This window comes from Anopheles coluzzii, chromosome 2, assembly GCF_943734685.1.
Source record: "Anopheles coluzzii chromosome 2, AcolN3, whole genome shotgun sequence".
Taxonomy (NCBI): domain Eukaryota; kingdom Metazoa; phylum Arthropoda; class Insecta; order Diptera; family Culicidae; genus Anopheles; species Anopheles coluzzii.
This window is the reverse complement of record NC_064670.1, coordinates 40,481,552-40,506,065: the sequence shown is the minus strand read 5'-3', so window position 1 is coordinate 40,506,065 and position 24,514 is coordinate 40,481,552. Positions and strand designations below refer to the sequence as shown.

At 44.4% G+C, this 24,514-nt stretch overlaps 1 protein-coding gene across 25 annotated transcripts in view; it reads right to left on the bottom strand.

Annotated features, from left to right (window-relative positions):
• The window catches only part of LOC120948875 (basement membrane-specific heparan sulfate proteoglycan core protein), a 96,576-nt gene that overhangs the window by 41,544 nt on the left and 30,518 nt on the right, over positions 1–24,514 (bottom strand). For 19 of the 25 annotated variants that reach the window (XM_040365684.2, XM_049606619.1, XM_049606621.1 and 16 more), the window contains exons 3-7: positions 20,976–21,714; positions 20,754–20,907; positions 20,023–20,186; positions 19,242–19,646; positions 18,135–18,251 (exon numbers count right to left, since the gene is read on the bottom strand). In XM_040365684.2, coding sequence (XP_040221618.2) covers positions 18,135–18,251; positions 19,242–19,646; positions 20,023–20,186; positions 20,754–20,907; positions 20,976–21,714 — 1,579 coding nt within the window. Of the gene's footprint in view, positions 1–2,728; positions 3,202–8,794; positions 9,032–18,134; positions 18,252–19,241; positions 19,647–20,022; positions 20,187–20,753; positions 20,908–20,975; positions 21,715–24,514 lie in introns of those variants that run through there. The other 6 variants (XM_040365700.2, XM_040365705.2, XM_040365706.2 and 3 more) reach the window with 6 other exon arrangements.

Sequence of the window (24,514 nt, the reverse complement as noted above, 5' to 3'; positions counted from 1 at the left end):
GCCGAAACTGAAATAGAAAAATGTCAATTAGCTCCAAAATGCTAGGACCGAAGCATTGGTCCATGCATTCGCGGTGGAATTCAAATGTGTTCGCGCTGTGTCCATAAATGTGTCTGTGTGTCTCCATTCTTTCTCTTTTTCTATACACTCTGTACCCTAATCGAACGTTATGCGCTGTATTCATGTTGGCGCCGTCAGTGATGAGATTGGGTTGAACGAGTAAACGAACAAGGAAAAAAGAACACAGAAGAAGAAATATGTTACAACACTAGAACAACAAATCGCTCTCTCTCTCTCTCCCGCTCCCGGTCATACACGATTTTAATGAAATGCGACAAATGGCGCGTTGAATCGGTATCGTTAGGTCATCAAATTGGCCGAACACACCGCGCGACACCGCACGTATGGAACATCCCTTTCCTTCTTCAAGTTCTTAGAGCATGTAAAATGACACACGAAAAAACAACGACGCTCACAAATTCACAACCAACGGGGCAAATCCACGGGGCGGAAAACAAATCGATCGGGAAGTCCAAAATCCATGTAACGAAATTGTCGTTTCGGAACGCTCGTAAATGCAATACAGTGTCAGGGGGACACCAGGCATTGCCAGGAGTTAATCCGGTGTGTACAGGCAAGAAAAACAATTGTGTGTTGTGCCCGTGCTCTACAGTGTCGAGATATTTTGACAGCTAGCGCCGTGCGTCGAGTGCAACGTGTGCGTGAAACTGGCTGCCGTGTGTGGCGCGGAACTGGACCATGCCGCGGTATTGTGCACGTGCGAGATTCGCTTGTGAGGCGCGTTGTGTGCGTCACCGAGGGGAATAGAATTCCCGTGAGCTGCTTGCCCATACCAAACGGCAAAAAATGGCAAATTTTTTCCCCCGTGCAACTTTCCTGGTGTGGCACTGGGCGAGGAAAAGGAAAGAGATTTAATAAAAACGTGGCACATTTTTAATTGAATACGGCGTTTGGAGGCTTTTTTGTGTCCGTCTCAGTGTGACGCGAGTCTGTTTAATCGTGGGGTGGCTGTGTTTCACCGGAAAAGATGGTTTCTTTTGATACCACCGAGAGCAAACACCAGGAGTGGCACACCAATGAGTGTCACTAGCATTGTTGTGCAGAGTCAGTCAGGCACGCAACGAACGCTGTCATAATTAATGGCTTAATGCTAGTTTTGTTTACATTTGCAATTATCTTGAACGGCAGAACAAATCATTTAAACAAAACAATCACGACCAAAAACTGTGCTGTGGTTTGAGGAACATTGATTGATTGTTGGCTCATGTTCCGACAACCTGCTCGGCGATAGAATTGCATTGAATTATTCATTCTGCGTGTACGCTGAGTGCACACGGCAGGTTGAGCCTTTTGCCGATACTTCGCTCTGGGGCGAGAGTTACACGGCCATACTGCATCCAAAAATAGGATGCAATTGAAGGGAACTGCACCAGTGCACCGTTTCGTCGATGCACGTTGGCCGCCCAGTGATGTCACGCTGCGTTTGCAGAGAAGGTGTTGAGATTAGTGCAATAAAAATTGAACACAACCAGCTGGCAGATGTTGGCAGGTTGTTGGCGCTCCGGAAAGCGTGTGCACGTGTGCACACACAATCGAATGGAGGTGGATGGAGTCCCTAAAATATCTCTGACAAAGCTACCGGGTGTACTCGGCAGAATGTATTTCCGTCATGGGCAGTAACAGCGAACACTACATAGTTTTTGGTTTAACTAGCGGTTCATTTGATGGAACAGTGTAGGCGCCTTTTAATTTTCTTCTTTGTTAGCAAAACAACAGACGTAGAATTGATGGGAAATATTGTACAGGAAAACATGTTCTGTATGGACAAGTCAAATTTAAAGCACTGTGAAGTTCATTAACGATTTATAGAATTGTGTAGATCAAAGTTGTTTCTTCAACTACCTGTTATAATTGATTTTATTCAGTTTTTTGCTAGACATTTTAAGCGTCAATAACACAATTAATTTTTTGTCTTTCAAGCGAACACGCATAATTAGTTTGGGGGAAAAAGTACGCATTCTTCATAACAAACATGTTTGCCGTCTCACAACGCTGTAAACATTAGTAAAGGGCTGGTTATGTGTATTTTATACAAAGTGTGGCGAAGCGCAACCATTGTACTCATAGGTGCAGTAAGGTGCGCCTGAAAACTATTCTTATTTTGTATATAAACCTCTTCTTTCACATCGCTATTGTGCATTAATGTTGAATTCGCCATGCCCTTTTTTAATGCACTGCTATCTGTGTTTTTTTTAACCCATGAAGGAAAAACAAAGGAAATTAATTCTCGTACGGTATTTCACGAGCAAGTGCATCAGTCAGGCAGACTTGACTTTCTTGGTATTTTAAGTACATTATGCCTAGTTGTGCGATGTAGTATAATTTGTTATGTCTAATTTAAGTTAGACACTGTTTTATTTTTGATAATTGCGCAAGACAACATTTTTTTATTCTGTATAAAAGTAGGAACAAGTAAAAGTAATCAGGATTGTTTGAAAGTATTTTTCGACATATTTTTCGCTTCTTTCTCTAGACAAAAAAACATGATGATTATATTTTAAAGCGAAACATACAGTATTTCTGTCCCAATTAATTAGAGTTATTTGTTCGTTTTATTTCATTTCAAGTGGATATTTTTTTTAATTTAATTTTTAGATATTATTAAAATCAATCATTATTTTTCATGGTGTTCAATAAATAGTCTTACCTTGTCCACTAGCGCGTTCTATGCTAACTACGAGAAGAACTGCCAGCCATAAGGCAGCTCGCGAGTTGGCAGAAAACATTTTACATCCACCGTAACGCACCTCTCGTCCCCAGATTATCCCGAGAGTTGTCTTTTATTTTCTACTGGCTGTTTTGATGATTCACGTACAGATTGCGATATTATGTCGATGTAACGCACAAAAGACACATCCAACACACACACACCAACACACCGTTTCACCAGGAGGCGGCGTTGTTGCTAATCTCCCGCCGCAGCAGGATCAACAGCAAACCAACACCACTCGGCTTTAAGCTGACCAGCAATAATCACTACTGCTCGGCCTTTACCTCCCTATCTACCCACCCAAGACGAGAATGGTACACTCACACCACACACGCCAGTTTTCTTCACTCCGTGCACTCACTCACTCGTTCCGGTACATGTTTGGGAAAGTTACAAGATTTTGAACGCTCCTAAAATAAACGTATGCATACAATGAGCAATGGGTCAGTTCGGCCGGGGCCGGTTAGGGTTGGGCTGATTTCACTATGCCAAGAACAACACGGCAGCAACGATGAGGTAATGGTTTTTAGCTCAACCGGATCGCTAATAGTTTGCCCTTCGGCTGCCTTGTCCCTTCGGTGCGATGTCGGCTATGCCCAGTGATGCTGGAGGTCGCCGGTCAATTAATATTAATAGTTTTCATTATTTACACAGTTTTTAAGCGCACTAACGCTCCCTCTCTCACGCGCTTGTTGCCGGATGCTGCCCACTAGCTTACTGTGCTGTTCTTGTTGTTGCGTTATGACATGACATGATGCGTCCAGCAAGGAGCCGAACGGATCGGAAGTCAAGTACGGTGGGTAGGGATGTGGGTTAGCCAAGAAAATTAAAGGGATTCGTTAAGACTCGCCCTAATCCTGGCTCGCCAACGCAGACCAATCATCATCCTTTGCCAAAGAAACCCCCACGGGAAAGCATAGAGGCTAGCGGCAAGAATTAACCAACAGCCAAACATCCTACGGGTGAGCGGACATCCGTCAACTCGTCAACTCGTTGTTGCTGTCAGCGGCGTGGCCTCCCCGGAAGCAATGGATGCCTGAACGGAGGGAGAAGCAGCAATGCATGCGCTTCTAGATAATCTGTATTAATTTATCAACGTAGCTTTGGCTACGTCCGTCAAGCAAGCCAACAAACGTGCTCTATTCATTCTTCAAAGTAACAAACCGAACCCCTTCGAACCTGTTAAAGCACGGGCTGTGATGGACTGCGAGGGCCTAGCTTCCTAGTTCTCCCAGTCCTTTATGCAAAGCGGCCAAGTGTGGCAAATTGAAACGTATTTCTAAAGTTTGTATTGCTTCTTAATTGAGTAATTTATGATCGGGCAAAACCGTGCTGATGTGTCGGCACTGGTCATCTGGGCGGTTCCTTGGACCACGATCGAGAGCGCCTTTATTGCAGTATCCAGTGCGATCGTTTCCGAACAGTCCACTGTGGTTGCACTTTTCCGGCCATTGACTGACTGGGACCACCGCAGGCGACGTGGCTATGATCTCAGCGGCACGGCCGATGTCGCCAAGCGCGGCATCGGAGGTCGGAGCACACAGAGAGTAGACTGTGTGCAGCATCCGTGGTGTGGTGCGCTGGTAGTGCCAGTCCATTGCAAGCAAGTGGGCCGCGGGATGCATTGCCCCCGTGTACGTGCCTGGTGGAGCAAACAAAACACTTTACCCTGGCGCCCGATCTCAAACTCTCGAGTACTTGACCGATTGATCGATGCAAAATAACAGACGTCCGCCTTCTTGGACCCAGGACCCGGGGGCCGGAAGAATTTGCATCAAGCGTTAGCAAAACAGTGAAGTGAATCACCGTGCGTCTTGTAATGTTTTCTATTTGCTAGGCACACTCATCCCGCCCCTGACTCCCTGGTTAGGGTTTTAAAGTTTCCGCGCCCCGATTTTTAAATCAACGCAGAAGCGCGCTGTCTTTCTTCCTACGCGCAACCACTGTTACGGCGCCTTCAAGTCAATTAATGTCCGCACGGCCATTAACTTTTTAATGTCATTACTTCCTGCCCTAGGAGCCTGCACCGAGACGCATCGCACGGATCTGCGCCACACTTTACGCGCTATTTTGGGGGTTCTTCCGGCGCTGTGGCTCCTTTTATTTGCTTTCAACGTATCCTTTTTGTTCAAAGAGGGGAGGGATGCTATGTCCCATTTAGAAAAGATGGGAATTGTCTGCGTAGGGTAGAGAGTAAAGCTGATGAATATTTTTTGGAGCAGATCTTCAATTCCTACCTTTCCTATGTTGAATACCGTAACATTCGATAATCATTTGCGTCTTATAAATTAATACAAGGACAATGTTTTTAACTCTACAAACACAGCAGTTAGGTTTAAAAAGAAGTGGTGTTGAAGTACTTTATGAAATAATTATTAAAAATAATGTTTACGTAAAATAATTAACTCTTATGACATTTCTTCGTACGCAACGTCGACACAATAGTACATCTACTTCCGAGACAAGAGCACTTACATCAATTTGAAAAGGAAATTGATTGGTAAATTAATTCGTGAAATGCATTTCGAACAGACTTTGTTGTGGAAGGTGATTGATGGAAGGTGACATCATTCCTCTTTTACTACGTGAACCACTTCTGGGTCAAATTTTTTTATATGCGCAAATTAATTGACGTTCCTTATGAAATACATGGCGATGATAGCATGGACATGATGCATTATTCTAATAGGCAATTTCAATTAACAGCAATCTACAGAAGAGCATGCTGCATGCTCAACCTGCTCGTGGAAAGTTCCAGACAGTTGAAAGGAGGGTTGGCATTATTTTCTGTCCGTAGAGATGACATTGACGTACATATATGTGTTTAAATCGACCAACGTTAAAGGCCGCCAAATTTCATGTTTGTGTTCATCTTCGTTTGTAATGTATTTATTGCTAGTTTGAACAGCAAAAAAGTAATAACAATAACCCTACGGCTGACCCTGCCGGCCGGAAGGATAGGGCCAACCGCTCACTATCAGACGGGTCCCGGGGCCAATGCAAAGTACATACATCATGTTAGCACACATCAATGGCTTGGCCCGCCGGTGTTGTATTGATTTTAATGGAGCACGGACGGCATACGGAGTCGCCGGCTGGGAAAGGATGCGGCCATGATCATCGCTTATGTGGTGGCGTTAAAATAAATATAACAATTCTAACCACAACAAAGTCCAAATCCGCGCCCTGCCAGTGGTGATACTTGAAGATGCTGATAGTGTGGCGGTACAATCAAGGATCGTCCCGAGGTCCCGCGTTCATTGAAATTTTTGCTGCGAGCCGATTGCAGCGTATTTCATTTTCATTTGCTTCTTCACAGTAAACCATTATTATTTTTTGCGCTCACTACCATACAGCGATCAGAGGTTTTGTGTGTTCTTATCGAGACACCACATGTTGGTTTAAAAATTCCCCATTTTTACGACCATGTCCGCGCCCTGTAGGTTATCGGACGATGGGCGAGGACAGCAGAGTCTATGCTGCGACTCTTCTCTGCTCCAATACGCAGGCTGTGTGCCTGAGATGTCTAGTTATTGCAGGCATGAACATTCAACTAACCACATTACAACCATTTGTCCCCATTCCGGTGCAGTAATCAATTTTTTGTAAATTATGTTCTTAGCGACAAATTGGTTTCGATTTGTTGAAGTGATTTACATTCTGTGTGGGTATGAGTTACAACAAGGAAGGTCATAAATTTATTACAAGTCTTGCTAAGAGGCAGCAAGATTTATCACCTTTGAGATATAAATGTTCTAGCAAAATGGGTATGTTAAACCATTTTTTGCCCTTTAAAAAAACCACCAACACAGTCGCATTAGAAGCACATCATACGCGCGCTATGCACGCACACATATGTTGCGATCGTTTGCGTTACAGACAGTGTATTACTGCCAAAACAAGAGGAACCATTAGCGTGATGCGAAGGAAAGAAGATGGAAAAATCAAATTTCTTTCTCCCGCTTCTTTCACCTAGACAGGCAAGCCGTGAGTAAAAGCTTTCAGTGTTGGCATTTTCTGTTATGTTTTTTTGGCTTATGTTGATGTTACATTTCTAGCGAAGAACGTTCCGTCTCTTCGCAGGAAAAAATAACCTAGCCCATAACATTTCCGTCGCTTCTGTTCCTCCGCACACACACAGCGGCTAAATCAGCGCCGCGCAAACAAATTGACAGAGAATTTAATAATTTTTTATCCAATTTTTCGTGGTAGCTCAAAGGCGGCTAAGTCGCAAGATGCAGCTTTGGATGAAGCATGAAAAATAAGAAAAACTCTGCCCTTGGAAACCCCTCCTGTTTGGCCGTATGATGCTCGTTTAGTGCAAGATTTAGGTAAACGCAAGAACGTGTCAGAGTAATGTAAAGGACTGCTTTCTGAAAGAGCATTTTGAGTGCAACGATAATAAAATTTAACTTTTATGCACCGTTTGAAGAAAAAATCCTGCATATAAACAGCCTCAATCCGTTGCCGTTAGAACGGACGAGAATTTCTCAACTGTTTGACTTAGCCATTATTCACCTTTGCGTTTGGGTGCTTATTTTCTCCCTTTGGAACGGAGTTAAAGGATAGAACATTAAAATAATAGTAAAAAAAACAGCACCACGGCAGATTTCTGTCACGCCAGGAAACCATCAACACCTTGCTCGGCTAATGAACGAATATGATGACACTGCACGATAATGCCGACGACGCAGCCAATGGCTAAGGTGGATGAGCAAAGTGTAAACAGTTGCTGAACGATAATGGCATGAACGCACCAACTGCATCGTCGTACCGTCCAGTGCACTCGCGGCGGTGAATGATCACAACCGATGGCAAGGTTGTATCATCACGCAAAATAGGCTCACAAAACTAAGCACACACACACATGCACACACAAGTTTTATTGTTTTGTGGCTCAACTTAGTACTTGAAGCAAACATTTTTGAAGAATTGATTATTTTAAAATCTTGGCTGTAGCATGCCGCTTGGAGATAATCTATCCTGCGCTGCACTCGTCCATCAGCAATACATTCTGACGACAAAAATAACCTTGAATTTGGTTCATAATTATACACACGAGCTTTGGTTCCATTTTCGATGTACAATTTCACAATCGCACGAACCGTACAGCATTATCATCGGCGGTAAAGGTCACTTAAGAGCGATCCGTTCCGTGTCCATTCTTCACTTAGCCGTCATAACACAGGTTGGCTTTTCGACACTCATGAGTTAAAATTATGATAACGGTTCTGAGTAAAAGCACATTAGATTAGATCGCACACTAGAACACCAGTGAAACGTCTTACATTTGTGAAGCATGAAATATATGCCTAATAATAGTCACTGGGGACGAATGGAATTATTGTGTTTTAAAATATATGGGAAAGAGGTACCATGTACGGTCGTTTGAATGTGAATGTACGTCGCCTTTAAAAATCTATTAAATTGAACAATTTAAAGTATCTCATCTCTTTCAATGAAGCAAAAACATCGCAAAAAACTGATCAGGGGATTGGCTTTGTGGAATTTGTACCACATTTTAACTTAGAGTTAAATATTCCCGTAGGATTGTTTCATTTCTCACTGCCCATATGACCAGCCCTATCCCAAAACGATCACACAGTCCTGACTGAAACCGTCGGTGTAAGCGCAACACGATCATTACGGTATGTGAAAATGTGCTTCTTCGCACGCCAACGGATTCTGAGAACGAAAGCGATCCGCATGCCATTAGACCGCGCGCGTTAGCTTTATGCAGATGAAAATGTAAATTAAACCTGAATTGTCCTCCAAGATAAACCTCGCAACTTCTTCCTCCCCGCGAGCGTGAGGACAGTTGGCACCAGTTCAGCGCCGTAAAATACGCGCCTGACAAATGAAGTGTCAGCAAAACACACCCGCGATCGAACACACCCAACAGCTAGGGCATGACTCAAGTCCACCGGCACCAGCAACCCCTAGAGCTACACACGATCAACAGCAGACACGGCGAACAACACGGCATTGAAAATTGTAACACACATCTATTCCCACCGGATCAGCGGATATTCACCGAAAACTGTAAACTAAACTAATAAGCGCCAGCAGAGAGTGTCACTGGGCACACGATCACTCCCACCCCCTACACATAAGCGCACACACGCACACACATACGCCTGCGTTTGTACAATGGAACACCGCGGAAGGACGTCCTGAGCAGCTCAAGATGCGTCCGCACTGTTTCGTTTTCCGGCACCGACTAACGTACTAGCGGGCGTACGACTGGCCGACTCGGTTACTATCGCGCTCTGCTGCTGCCTTTGTGAGCGCAGCGCTCGCGAGAGCACGCCCGAGCGAAGGAAGTGCGGGTTACTCATCTCCAGGCCGGCAAACCTTTTCGAGCGTGAACCGAACGGAAATGAACCCTTTGGCGGTATTGGTTTTTGATTGCCCGTAGAGTGTGCCCGTCGTGTTGTTGTTGAGTTTTTGCTTTGTTTCAGTAGCAAATGAGCAATGAGCTATTAGCGGTAAAGTTTTGGCCTATCGACAGGCGCACCCAATTATGCACGCTTGGTGGTAATGGTATGTTTGTTTGTGCTGGTAAAATTGCAGCACAGTCACATAGTGCCAGTACCTGAACGCTATCGATGGGAGATTTCCATCAAACATCTCCAGCAACCAACAGCATCCTATCGCCAGGAACTCATCGCAATGCATGGCAAGAAGTTAGGATCGCGTCATCACCGTTGATTCGTTGATTTATGTTGATCTTCTTGCAGCCAGCCGATGGAAAACCCCATGCCACGATGTGTGTCTTTTTAGTAGAAATGGCCTTTTTGTGCGAAATGATGCACTTTTTTCCATCGAAAAAAAGAAGAAATTTCCATCCCTGAAGATGACGCGAAGGGATGTGCACATACAATCACGATTCTCGTAACAAGAATGTCAAGTGATCCAATCCTAGCTATTTTTTTTATCCGGGAAAACCTTGAACCACCCACTGTACTGGCGCTTTAGCTGGTGCGTTTTTTGCATTCCTTCTCGTGCCTGATTGAAATCGAAAACACTGATGAGACTATGAGCAAAAAAAAAAACACGCTCTCACATGCCCGCCCTGTATAAACAGAAACAATAAAACAACACAGTGCCGCTAGCGCTAGATGAGCGCGGCATTAATCATGTGTGTAGTGCATCAGGGCCCGCAGATGCAGCTGAATGCAAATCACTCGTAGCCGCAGTTTCAATTTGTGTTGTGTAATTTATGGCACTGTCATAAATTAAGCTTTTGTGATATTTATTCCTAATGGGAATTTATTTTATTACTACTGTTTTTTTTTTTCCTTCATCCAGCTCCAGCTAAGATCGCCTGCTCTCCTTGGTTGGAATCTTGTACGGCAGAGAATTATTCGAACGATCAGGTATGTTTTATACCTACTAGCTATCGGTTGTTAAAACTGTTCATCAAATTGCATCACTTTAATAAACTCCATCAATGGCACGATTATTTTAGTCATTTTCGTTGGCAGTCAATGAATATGCCAATCAATCGTGACCTAATCACGTATTTTTTATTTATTCCTTGACATAATGCGAGCTTATAATATTTTTTTAAATTTAAACTTTGATTAATTATCAACTAAGAGCATCTCAAGCCTGTAATAATACCTGATACAGTATAAACTAAGAAATAGATCAACAAGCAAGCTACAACTTTTCGAGTACGCTCCGTTAACAAGGCTTGAAGAGACAAACATTACTTCGTTTTCTATGCATTCCAGCGCTTACTGAATGCCCCGACCGGTGGCACAGTCGATTGAGTAAGTCATAAAAATCAAACCCTTTCAAACGGTATGTCACGAGCGACCCCCTAAGACCAACCAATCGGCGGACCATTCCATTGGGACCGAAGTAAGAGACACACAACCGTACACAAAGAAGGTCATTCCGAAAGTTCGGCGATCTAATTTTCGAAACTCTCACCCGTAATGCCTCTCCCCATTCCTCCCCAGATCCAACAGCAAACACGCTTGGCATCGGTATTTAGTTTAGTTAATATTTTTCATCCACCTTTTGCTTGTCTTTGCCCAGCCACACGAGCTTCAAGCGGCCACGTGGAAGAGTTTTAATGTAATTATCGATTTAATAAAACATCCTTCCGCGGCCCCGGTTGTGGAGACAATTCGCTTCGCGAAAATACGGTTGACATCAACTATCTCACTCGCACGCATACAACGTCCCTTGAGAAGGGAGCAGGGGAACATTCTTGGCCCTAGAGGTGGTTCAAATTTTCCACCCAACTCCGAGCGCAGTTCGTTTATCAGTTGAACAAATGAACTGAAACCGCAGCACCCTGACCATGGCGGGAAACGCAACTTCTGCTGGCAGTGTATGCGCGGCGCTGTCCTTTAAGCGCACAGGGCTTCTAATGAAGGGTGAAAATGGGGAGGAAAAAAAATCAGAAGTCACGATTGTACACGACGCTGTGACGGAATTGATCAAACTACGGGCGCACTCTGACCCCAGGCGCAGTTTAGTATCAACGGTTTTTTGAGGCAAGACATATTTACGCCCCGGAAAGTGGAGAGTGAGGTGGCCGCAGCGAGTGTGGCCCGGGAGATGTCGTAGCAAATTTGCACCATCATAAATTATCACGCAACATGAGAGCAATCAAACGCCGGGCCTGTGCGATGTTCGCTGCGAACGGTTGGTGCCCTGTGATGGGAAGTGATAGCGGTTTAAGTACTGTTTTTAAAAAACGCTTAACACCAATTCGCGCTCATGTCAATTCGTTTTGCTTTTTGCAATCAATTCCCCGAAGAAAGGCTACCACTGTCTTGTCTCGAGCCCCACGGTTGGCGCACGGTTTTATGGGTTGGTTGGGTCACGCACTGACCCGATCAGGGAGTAGTACGGGAGCCGTCGGGTGCGTAAGCAGGCGCCGACGTTAATGCTAGATTGCTTTCCGAACCGAAGTGATGTCGGAGTGCGAGCAATGCGCCAAATCGAACCCAATTGAACCAATCAATTTCCAATCGCGAGGTGTTATAACGAACGTCTATGATAACCACTCACACTCTGTCCGCCGGCTGATGTGTTGCGGAGGGTTTCTGGAACGCGCCATATCAATCAGACCCCGTCAGACGCACACGGTCCCGAGCAAACCTCTCCCGTGAAGGAGAAAATCTGTCCCGCGCGAACTACCGCTCTCGCCCAGTCAGCGATGAATGCCTGCATTTTGGCGGGCTGAACTGGATGAACCCGCGTCCCCCGCGTCCCAGCGCAAGCGAAGCGACATTCCAGAGTGGCACAGTAAGCACTAAAAATAATATTCCATCGCTCGCAAGCAACGCCGCCTATCCCGGCCGGCTTTGGTGCAGCGCCGCTGCCTGTGTGATCCGTTTGGCTAGATCTGCAAGATCGTGTCATTTAATGTAAATAATATGCGGTGGGATACAGTGGGGTGATGATATCAACATATGACTCGGTGCATTTGTTCCAGCATCTAGCTGATGTGTGCGAATAGAATAGACACAGCTGCACTAGGCGCCCGAAGGGCAAAAGTTTGATCGCGGCAGCTGGCGCTCCACGCGCATTAATTGTCGTTGGGGTTTTAACTGTAGCTAGGGACCAGCTTTGCTTGTGTGCGAGTGTGTGCTTAGAGATGCTAAGCAAGAGAGTTGCTATGTTTCCTTTGTAAAGAGAGATCAAGAGTAATGAACTTTAGCAGCAATCAAAGTTTATGGAATGCAGCTTACTGAAGAATGCGTTTAATAAATTTCTTAAATTTTGACGTTTTACTACCGCGGGAGGGAGAAGTATTGCTTGCGTATCGAATCGTGCTTAATGGATTATAAAATGGGGTGAATGAATTGAGGCACGTGCTTTGCTTCACAATTGCCCAATCAAACCTACTGTAAATCAAATTGTACGGATAATGATACGATCTGTTACCATACGGAACTATGATTTTTTGTAGGATATTCATCAATCTTTTCTTATGACGGCTTATCGAGTAACTATTAAAACTATTCGCTATTATTAACGACCTTAGCAAAATATCAAACTTTACGAATATAAAATATTATTATCCGAACATTTCAGACGGCATGTGATGTCAACAAGGTTTCATTTCTAGTTAATTAAACGATTTCTCGTGTTCCTCACTGTTTTCTGGTAACGCAAACAAATGTTCAAAGTCAGTAAAACAAATTGCGTGCAAATTGTTAAAATAAGAAACGAAATGGAATTGGACATCGCAATGAACAAAACACCCGTTCAGATGGTTCGCGAAACATCCCTTTCTGGCAGCAGGTTTTCGAGTCCGAGTTAGTCCTGAACGTTACACAAAAACTAACTCTATCTCTTTCCGATTATCTTGTACAAAAACTTAGTAAAACTTAATTTTTGCCAATGAGTTTTTTGTCTGTCTCTTCCAAACCATCGGTAAACGGAAAAGCAGTTAATAATAGACGCGGGGCAGAGTAGACAGGGTCTAAGTTTTGCTTTGCTGAAAACGTTCTCAATCCTAACCTCGTGGCATGCCAAAGCACAGCCCTATTCGTTAGAAGTTTGTGTGCGGCTCATAATAAATATTTGAAGTCACGCAATCGAATTGGAATCGGTTGAGACAAAAACGAAGCTCCGTATCAGCGCACACCATGCAAACGCTGGCCGCGATAGCTGTTTGGTAGCGAGTTTTTAAAAAGCGATTGCCACCGTCCAATTTGTGTGGCTTCGTCTGACAAACTTGCGCAAAATGGATCGGCCGGGGGCCGCTGGTATGTAAAACCTATCGTGATTACTGTAGATTGGCGTTTTGTTCCCGCCCGATTGGACTGTGCCGGCAAGACAGTAAACGTTACTGTCTTGGAGGTTAGATCATGGTTGTACGATATGCGCCGTGCTCTCGTTTTTAACTTGATGACATTTTTATAGGTAAGCTGGGTCAAATCATATTTGTCGTCTATCGTATCTCTTGTTTGGCAGAATCCCTAGCAACATTTTATTTACGTGTGAGACTGTTTGCTCTCAGCTGCTCTCCTACGGACAGGAGAAAGCCCTAGACCGGCATTTGCAAAACACAGTCGTCTGACCGATGAAAAGTTTCTGTGGAGGAGTAGTAAATCTACGCTAGAACAATTCATTAGCGAAACCGATACGATAATGAACTGCATGAAGCCCCTGTATAATAGAAAGTTGTTCGCTTCTTCGCTTTGAAACGGAGCAAACGGGCAGCGAGGCCCTAGAATTGACCAGACTCCAGCTCAGAAATAGCTCGTGGCTGAGTTACTGCTATTTACCCGGTCAGATTTGGCAAACGTAGCGCAATGTTCTGTGATAAATAAAGCAGTGAATGAGAATAGATATACTACAATAAACCCGCCAGTTTAAAGTTGTAGTGAAATTAATTATGCGCTGCATAACTTTGAAAATGGAAAAGACCATATGATACCTTCCTCCTGAGGAGTTTGAGATGAACAAACATAAACCTAATTGCAATGAGATTCAAGTATATTAAACTATTAAAAAAAAAACTACATCTCAAATGATAATGAAACAGGATCCTTTTTCCGGTTCAGAAAACAATTATCAAAAAGGTAGAATCCAGCTAGAAAATATACGGTAATAGCCGCTTTCCTACAAAATATTTCCTCGTGCGGTCATCATCTCGTAAGGCTCTTGTGTAAACACTGCAATCAACACTTCAGATGGCTCACACCTTAATAGAGGATTCTTTTGTGTTTCTAAGACTAGAGGATATGATTATACTTATATACTACTTGAGATAATGAAACCAAAACGAAACCTGTTGTTTGAGGGTGATGGTTCAATTAAACCTTGCTCAAATGGTTCCTTTCCATTCTTTTTCGGTAGTTCTGCTTAGGATTTTCTTTAAAATGTTCTTTAACTATTTGAATTTTATTTAGAAAATTCCGAATCAAAATTCCTTTCAATAGGCTACAAATTGGACAATACTTGCAAATTTTATTGTTTTAGAAAGTCTAGAGATTCTATTTAATATAATAAATTTTATTTTATTTTTTTATTATGTAATCTTGCAATAAATTGAAATGTCTGTAAGCTAATTAATATATCCTAATAGCAATGAGGACTTATTCATCTCTGCTCACTACCTTTATGAATTAACAATAAGTTCTTCGTTGACACAGAAAAAAACATACATCTAGATTTCATATGCATGATTAGAATAAAAATATATTCTAGGAAGTGGCAATCGATGTGACATAATTGAGACAAATAATAATGCTCTATCTTGAGCGGCTTCGCTGTGAATCGACTTAAAGGCACCGCGCCACGGAATAGATGCTCATCTACACAAACCAACCATAATCTAGGCCACGCTTAAAACATTCCCTTCTCGCCACCCTCCAAACGTAGAGCGAACTTGCATCTACACCATTCTAAGCTAAACGCACGGAAGCTGGACCGAAAATAGTTTCACTTTTATGCTTTCTAGGCTACCATCCGGAACTGTGGAACTTTAAGTGGTTCCTCTCGCGATTTACAAGACTCGTTGCTCGGCAAACGGGCGCACAGATGAGCCCAACGTCTCGTAGTAACAGGGCACAAACGGGGCACACACACACACACACACACCGACAAGTAGCAGCAGCGTCTAGTAATTAGATTCGACCAATTAGCGATATGCATATTGCACCCTGCATTTGCATACATCTATGACGAACGCTGGACGCGGGAGCGTCGTCCTAAGAAAAGTGACCTGCATTCCCCTGCTGGCCGAAGTGGGGGGGGGGGGGGGGGGGGAGTGTGAATGCATGGTGGTGGTGCTGAAAATGGCGAAAGCGGAAAATAAAAATCGCATCGACTGCTCTCGTACCGTCAGCACATCTTAGCGCAAACGATCGTATCACTCTTCCGGGGCATCTGCTTTTAACTTTAAGGGTATGTGTGTGTGTGTGTGTATGTATGAGCAAGCGCAAGAGGAAAAAGGAAGGCAGTATGCCTACACATCATGTTCGTGGTAATGAAACATGTTTGATCTATAAATCTGCAGAGATAACGTTTGCGATACGGTTGGCGTTTTTCTCACTCTCACTGCCGAGGGTTTCCCAGCGTTCTTCTACGTTCTTCTTTTTTACCGCCAGCAAGGAATCCTTCAATGAAAGGATGGATTTTTTACACGCTTGATGACATGCATGCCGTGCCCATTGGCGTCATTACTCACCCTGTCCCTCTGTCGGTGTCGGTTTGTCGTCCTGACCTTCCGCAACGAGCCAAACGGGCGTCGAACGGTGCACGTTTTCGCTCCGTACGCTTCCGCAGCGTGGAAAACAAATCCCGGCGAATTCTCACGTCGTACCAAACATTTTTCAACACCGCCATCGAATCCCTTGATGCCTTCATTCGGGTGTCAAATGAGTTCGTGTCGGTGTCGCAGGATTTATGCCGCCACCGGTGCAGCATCAACCTACTGCACACTCTGTGGAACGAGCCCCCGACCGTGCCGATGTTCACCTGAGTGAGGCTCTTCAAGAGGAATTTTAAATTACCACTCTTTTTACGCTTATGTCGGTAACATCATGTTCCCTCTCACTGCTGCCAGGTACAAGCAGAGGTGCGAAATTCTAAAAAAAAATCGTCACGAAGCCACCCCACGTATCGTGTTATGTTGCCGGTGCATCAGATGATTGATAAAATAAAAGCTCTCAATGCATGCGTGGACAGCGAATTAGATTCATGTAACGCTCTAATCTCATCGCTCCAAAAATCAAAAATCGCTCGGGTTCATATCAACTAGCGCGACACACTTCAATAAAACATCGGTACACCACTTCATAGCGTGGATTGAATTTCCTGAAGGCGAGTGTGTGTGTGTATTGGCCTACCCAACAGCCCTCAGGAGAGGTTCGTAATATGATCATCCTTTCGTTCGGTTTTCGGTTTTTGGTTCAATCTCGTTGTGTTAGTTTTTTACACTAGTTTAATCGATTGAAATTCCTTTTGAAAAGCTTTTCGTCACATTTCGATGAGGGTTATCTTTCATTTATGAACCTGTTCCTAACTCGTCGACCGGATGTGCTTTTGTAGAAAGGCTTAGGTGTAACAAAGGCAACTGAATGTGGCATAACTTTAATGAAACCTTTTTTAATAAAAAAAAACACCACTCTTTCACATTTGCTTTAGTGGTGTGGTTTGTAAAAGCCTATTTGAACCTTTTTTTGCGGAAACAATTGTATCAAATAAGTTTTCTATGTAACGAAACATATTTATAATTACAGTGCAGAAATCAAATGCACAGCTACGCGCACCAACATCTCACCCTTTTGATTACACGGTCCCTGCAAGTAATGCGGCCTTTAGGATGGAACCGTTTGGTAGGATTTTGATTTACGACGCTGGAAAGTAAATAAATTCAACCCCTAAAAACCGGGTGTAATATTTGTTTTCGCTGCGGTTTCGATTTAAAAGGGCCGAATGAAAAACGCCTTGAAGTAGGGCGTTCCACGTGGTGTCACAATAACATAACTAACAGCAACAACTTTTCTAGAGTAAACAGAACTGTAACACACACACCCAGTACGAGAAAAAAAAACATACAGACACCAACTATAGCTCGGAAGGGAAAATTCATTCGCCCGATGGCATTGAATCCCGAAACGAGAGCATACATTAGTCGCACCGCGGGTGGTACAGCAATGAGTCGAGTCGTGAAGGGTGTCCAAGCATTCCGGTACATCGATGAAACCGACCCGACCCGACTGTACGGGAAGCGCGACGGTTTTCTTCGAGGGTTGGAAATTGTACGCGGAGAAAAAAAAAACACACACACAACACGTCTGGATAGGGCGGAAAATGCTCCACGAGTGACTTCGACTCTCACGCCGGAAAGGATGCTGCTCTGAAATTATGCGTTGTCGTCCTGTCCTTGCACGCGGCAAGTATAAATGATAACGAACATACACACACATACACAAAACCCATCATCATCGCACCAAACGGCACACACCACAAAATGGGGCGGAAACTTTTGCGCACCCGAGCATGAAGCACGAAACCGTGCAGCTGTGCTGGGTGTGCGATGCGTTTTGCTTTGCGTGGGCAAAAACACACAACTGGATGCTGCCTGGTGGACGACGCCCGGTTGTCACTCTGTACTGCTGCCCACCCACGGAACTCAGTGTTCATTTTATTTCTTGCCCACCCTGGAGGTGGTGAAAATGGAACGACACTCGATTTTACTTGCCATTGGATTGTGTGGCAACGAAAGACTTAAAGTTGAATGGAAAAATAAGAACCTTTTGGTTTCATGTTTCTTGCAAACAAATAATGTCTTTTTTTAAACAAAACATATAAAAAATACGAAAAGCGAGGGAAAAAATGAAATAAAAATTACACTTACCCGTCGAGGGACAGTCGGCTTCATCCTGTCCGTCGCTACAGTCACGATGGCCGTCGCACTTCTTCGCAAGCGATATACATCTGGTTCCGTCGCATGAAAACTCGTCCTTTTCGCACTCTGATTGGTGTGTGTGTGTTGCACGGCAAAAATAGATGTGTGGGAAAAAAGGGTAAACAATTGCAAATCAATAAACGTTACCCGTTACGAACTGATCAAGTGAAGCGTTGAAAATGGCGACGGACAAGGCGGCACACCGATGAAAGAGCAAACCAATAAGAGTTTAATTTTTGTTACTGAACCCCGCCGAAAGCATTGACAGTGGTGTGATTTGGAATCGCTATTACCGCATGAAGAATATTAGCTGATTAAGCCACGTGAACCCACTCACGGATCGGTGGTTCGTGAAATTGCTTCATTGATTTTAAGGTAGCAGACACACACGCACACACACAGATCTATAAGGACTTACTCAAAACAGAACAAGGACAAAACAAGAGCACAAAAACGCACACAGTAACGCACAGGAACCAAATGCAGATGGAAGTGGGAAAAACAGTGTGGTTGGCGAAAGAGATAAAGGAGAGTCTAGAGGCTTTCAGACTTTGATGATAATCGATGCACGATGATGATATTGTTCTTAGAAAATATGGAACGCAAACAGCATCCAGACAATGTGGAATGAAAGCGATTATGGTTTTAGCCCCAAGGTTAAGTTTCTTGAAATGAGATAGTTAGTGACATAAGGCATATAATGAAAAATGTAATGAAAAATCTCACATGAAAGAGAAACAGCACAAATTTGTTTTAGTTATGATCAAAACAAAAAACTTACACAAAGTATTCGAATCATAGCAAATTAACAGATGAAATTAGATCGGATGAATCCAAATAAAATGGGAAAATCAAACAGAAACCCGAAAAACACACACACACAGTAGCAGTTGGTGAAGAATGAAGCCCAGGCAAGATCATTGGATTGGAAGCTCCCCACAGAAAAGCAGCGGGATAATGGAAGGTAACAAACAAAACAATAGAGCAAGCCAAAGTGTGCGAAACGCGAAGACGCGGAGGGCAACAGAGCAAACAATGAAATAAATCATAACCAACTTTGGCACTCGGGTGCGTTTTCATCTTCGCCGTTGGGACAGTCGGGGCGGCCGTCACACCACTGGACCGCACAAATGTACACGGACGTCTTGCCGCACCGCACTTTGTCGTCGCCCCGGCACAGATCCTGCGTTTCCTCCGCATCGTAATCGCCGAAGCGAGCCCGCACCGTGGTCGGCTCCACGTCATCCACGTCGTTCGGGCCACCGATCGGTCGATCGGTAGCGTAATCCTCGTCTTCGTCCTCCTCATCGTCCTCCTCCTCGTCGCCTTCATCGTCGCGGATGGGGTCGCGGACGGGGTCACGAACGGGGTCGCGGGCGGGGCCGCGGACGGGATCCCGGGACAGAGCCGGGAAGGGTTCAAGAATGACCTCATCCTTGCCTAGATCGTCAGCATCTACACCTGCGCGTAGCAAGCGTAGGAACGCGGGAACGCCGGAACATGAATGGGAACAGGACAGGGAAAGCGTTAACATAAGGGGCAACGGTGCATGGGGTAGAGTGAGCAGCAAAAGGACCGTGCGTGAACGAAATCTCGCACGTCTGTCATGTTGCCGTCGAGTAAAGTGGACCTTATTGCGGAAGTTTGATCCAGCATTCTTCGGTTAATGTGTATGTATACATACTCAAACAAACCACCCGCGTGGCAGTAACGCGACACACACACACACGCAAAAGAAATTATTCATTCAAAGGGTGGGCTGGGGGGACTACGTTGCTAGATCTAGAAAAAAGTCCTAGGAATGGGATGCCTAAAATGGGTGATACGCCATATTTACCGGTGTCATCTGCCAGCACCAGGGAAAGACCGTCCGGGCGCAGTTCGTAGTGACCGCTCTCAAGCTGGGAACGGATTCTATCCTCCATTTCGTCCAGGTTGAAGTCTTTCGGTGCATTCAGCTCGAGCGTTACCAATGTTAGCTGGTTGCTGGACGGATATGGGCTAAAATTTATAACAACAATTAATAACTTTATGTTCAACAACATTACATTTGATTATGATTATCGAGTAAAACGTAACTAATTATCCCAGTATCCCCATAATGCGTTCAACCACGTGGTGTTCGGTATGTAAGTTAGTCGTGTAAAAATTGCGCCAAATCTCCGTTCACTCACGCGTGAGCAAAAGATGAAGCGAGACGGCAAAACAACAAGTGAGAAACTCCATTCGTGTTGTAAATTCTTCCTCACTCACTTGCGAGCACCGGTCGTCAATCCGAATCCCACGGATGAACCAATCTGCAGTCAATCTCACGGATGAACCGAAAGCTTAGCCGGTTTAGCATGCAATGTTGCATGCAAGAGCGATGATTTGTTCATTTTGACTGTTCGGATTATTTCGCTTCGTGTTTTGTTTCGGCACGCTGCTTCGCCTGAACCGGAATCCCCCTTACCCTTGGGAATGTTTATCTTTCTTATATCTGAATTGAATTATTCTGTGTCTAATTCAACCGTTAAATAGGCCATTACATTCACGAACATTAAATTAAATGCATCGTTTGCTACTCACTCAAAGCGTTTCGCTGTCACCACAAAGTCCGTCCGCAGTGCCTCATCGATCAGGTTCTTCACCAGCGTATTGACGTGCGATAGCTTTTCGGCATTCTGACGAGGATCGCGCATACTGCTGTGGAACGGTTCATCCAGCGTGATTGTCATTTTATCTACAAAAAAAAAAGTAAATCTCAGTAAAGCGCATTCCCATTGCCTACCGGACGATGGTTATACTTACAGAATGTCCACGTATCTTCTCCGGGTGCCGATTCACCGGAACCCTCGAAACCGCTGCCTTCGGAGTCGGCGAACGTATCGTACTGGCGCTTAGGACGTATGCCACCGAGCTTGCTCGACTTACCGCCAACGGCCGGTATCGCATTGTGAGCCTGATGTTGTTTCTGATGCACTCCGGAACCGGACCGCCGGGTAGTTTTCGTTTGCGTGACCGAAGCAGCATCCTTTGCCAGCTTCTGCTCGCGCCTCAGCTGTCGCTCTTCTTTCGTTAGCTGCGCTTTCTTTTTGTTCTTCAGCTTCTGTGGCTTTTCCTGGGCGCTCGCCTTTTTCTTCTGCTTGCCATGCTTGGTGCCGTTGCTGCGGTCAGCTTCGGCTGGCTGTGAGCCGCTCCACAAGCTGTCCAGACTGCGCTTGATGCGCTTCACGTTGCGCACCAGCCAGCTCTGGCTGGAGTCATCGCTTGGCGTTTCATCCGGCAGTGAAACCTCATTGTCGGCCTCATTTTCGGCCTCATTGTCGACCTCGCCGAACTCCTCGACGTCGTCCGAGACGTAGGACAGCTCGTCGCTCCCGTTTGGCTCACCGATGTCCACCGACTCGTCGGAATGGTCAAACATGGGCTTCGATTGAGCGGCAAATAATCGAAGATTTTCTTGATTCTCCATATCCATTAGCCTGTCAAAGTTTGATGAGTCGGTTGGCTTTTCATCTTCGAACACCAGGTCGCTGTCCCGGGCACTCTGAGGAAGAAATGGAGGAAACAGGCTGTTAAAAAAATCGATCGCTAAAGTTTTTAATTTCACACATTGCTTACACTGCTCAACAACAAAGCTTAAAAACATTACAAAAAAGCCATTGGTAAGGGTGAAACTTTTTTTACAAGACAATCCAAAAATCGATGGCAAGATATTTTTTTTTACTCTTCTACAATGAACGGAAAATCTTTCCAACCACCGTGTTTGCCGGTTTTGGTACGAAATTGCATCCAGAATGACACAATGTGTGTGTGTGTTTTTTTTTTATTAAACCATTCTTCCCCCCACCGTTGTGCCGAAACGTTGAAGGACCCATTTTGACTGATACTGCGGCGCGGTCACTTTCGCTGTGTGCCGTTCAACGCGCTCCGATCTCTTGGCTGTTCGTTTGCACCACCAAGAAGTCTGCCCCGAAATCGCGTTTAATCAAATATTCCGAGCACGCGACAGCAATTTTAACCACCGGCATCACGACGCGCTCATTTTTCGCTCGTTTATTAGGTGTTGCTGGTGGTCGATGGCCTGTCCTCTCGTCGCCGGGGTCGGTAGGATTCGGTAAAGGGCAGCGTAAAGTAATGTGAAACAAAGTGAGCACACCGAGCGTACAGTCCATGCGCCGGCACCACTGGCAACGAGCAAGATACTTCCTGCCCGGAGGGTTCATTTGCTAGCCCATTTTCGGCTGACGGAACGCTCGGGACGCTGTTGCTGGTGGGCTTGGAATGGCACGAACAGAGCAGAGGATGATTGGGATGGAAGAAAAACTCAAAAAGTGTAACGTTTGGGAAGATGATGAACAGCTCTATTATGTTTTCCACTCAGAGTAGAAGCGTTCCTCTCGTATTGTTCAAGTTCTAGTAGAATTCTTTAGTTCCAGTAGAATGTACACTCGTTTTTCGGTGTGCAGCGTATGGTTTTAATGCATCGAAAACAAACCCAAGAATGTGCACCAAAAAACCTCACCCAAACAAAGAAACATCGATTGAAACAATCTCAGCTCATCTCCTGTTGCGTCTCATTCATAACTTCTTTTATCTGATCAACAATCAACATAAAATGTACGAAGCAAAACACGTGTCAGATCGTAGAAGGGAGTGATAATGTCTCTCCATCCACTCCTCCAACATCTCTATTCGGTCAATGACGGACGGTTCACCATAAGCGAAACAAGGTGTAGAAAAGTTCTGCTCGTAGATGAGTTTCACGTAGTATCTTTCTCATGTTCACATTCTTCGGAAGGGCCAATGGAAGAAGAAAAAAATCACCCGAGATGAACACAAGTGCAAGAAACACATCTTAAAGTGGTCATTTACCGAATCATTTGGTCGCATTTGCCGTACAGAGTGTCGATAATCATGTCTTGGTAATAAGCATATTTCGAATATGTTATTAAAACAGTTACAATAAAACTGCTTACTTACAAAAGTAACGAAAGAACGGTGTTATAGCTCGATGAATGTAAGTTAATACTTTTTTTAATAATTTTGAAAAATATTTTAAACGTGTTATGTACACTTGGTTGACGTTAGTTACAATTACAACAATAAGCTGTTGAAACAGTTCGAATACCAGGACATACAGAAAGTATGCACACCAAAGAGAACATATGGTCAAAATAGGTCAAACAGCTGTGAACTGATGGTTGGGGCCCGCTTGCGAAATCTTAAAACTCCCATGAAGGGCAGTCGTCAGCTTTGGGCGCCAGTGACGGCTTATTTCTTGCGCCATCCAATCCTAACTCATATAACGGCTACTAACGCCAGTGTGTTTATGTTGTTAATTCAAACCCAACCCAACAATTCTGCCGTGGGGAAGGTATCCTTGCACCATTCGTTCCCCTCTAAGTATTCCAGCGTATAAAGTAAAATCTCGCAGCCGCCGACAAACACTCGGACCGGGCACCGTATACATTTTTACGATTAGCATTAGTGCAGATGCATTACCGAGCGGAGTTGCACAACGGCAAAAAGCTTTTTCATGCGCAGTCGCATCGAGTAAACCACCAGATTAGCATGGAGAGCGGCTTACTTGATGAGCTGCGTGAGCAGCTGAGCCAGTGCGCTCATACAGTGCGTCACGAAGAAAGGAGCGAACGATGTTTCGATGCAAGGGTTTACATCCTTTGACCGGTGCAATTGATATAATTATTACATCATTGTGACAACGATGCAATGGAGCTGTTACAATCAAGTGATAGTGAAAGAGTTGAATCGAACAAAAAGTTGAATGGCGTCCCATGAATGACTCTGCCGCTAACGAGGAAAAATTGTATCATGATTGGTTCAATTGATTCCCGAGTTGCGCAGACATGATGTTCTACACTGTTGCTGAATGATTGGAACGATTATTATTAATTTGAAATTGTACATAGTTTCGTTTTTCAGTATCGAGTGCTACTGAAGACCCTTTGTAATTAAAGGTAATTAAAATGTGTGCAGCAATAAAATATAACAATGTGGCGATGACAAGTAGTGCAGTTTCGATATGTATAGCAATAAATTCAATTCTGTATCTTGTATTGTTGATTTGTCTGAACGATATACTAGCAACAGTTTCTTAATCTGGAGATTAGCTAAGAAAAAACACTATTAATAATTCATAATACTATTTTTCACAATGCTATATGAACGTATATTCGCACTATACTGTACAAATCTTAGCGGACAGTCTCTTGCCACGCAAATGAAGCCAATGCACAAAACGATCCCTCTGCCGGTAGTGTAACGTAGGCCGATCATCATCACAATCGCGCCCCGTGTTAGAATATATGTAAATGAAAAACGCA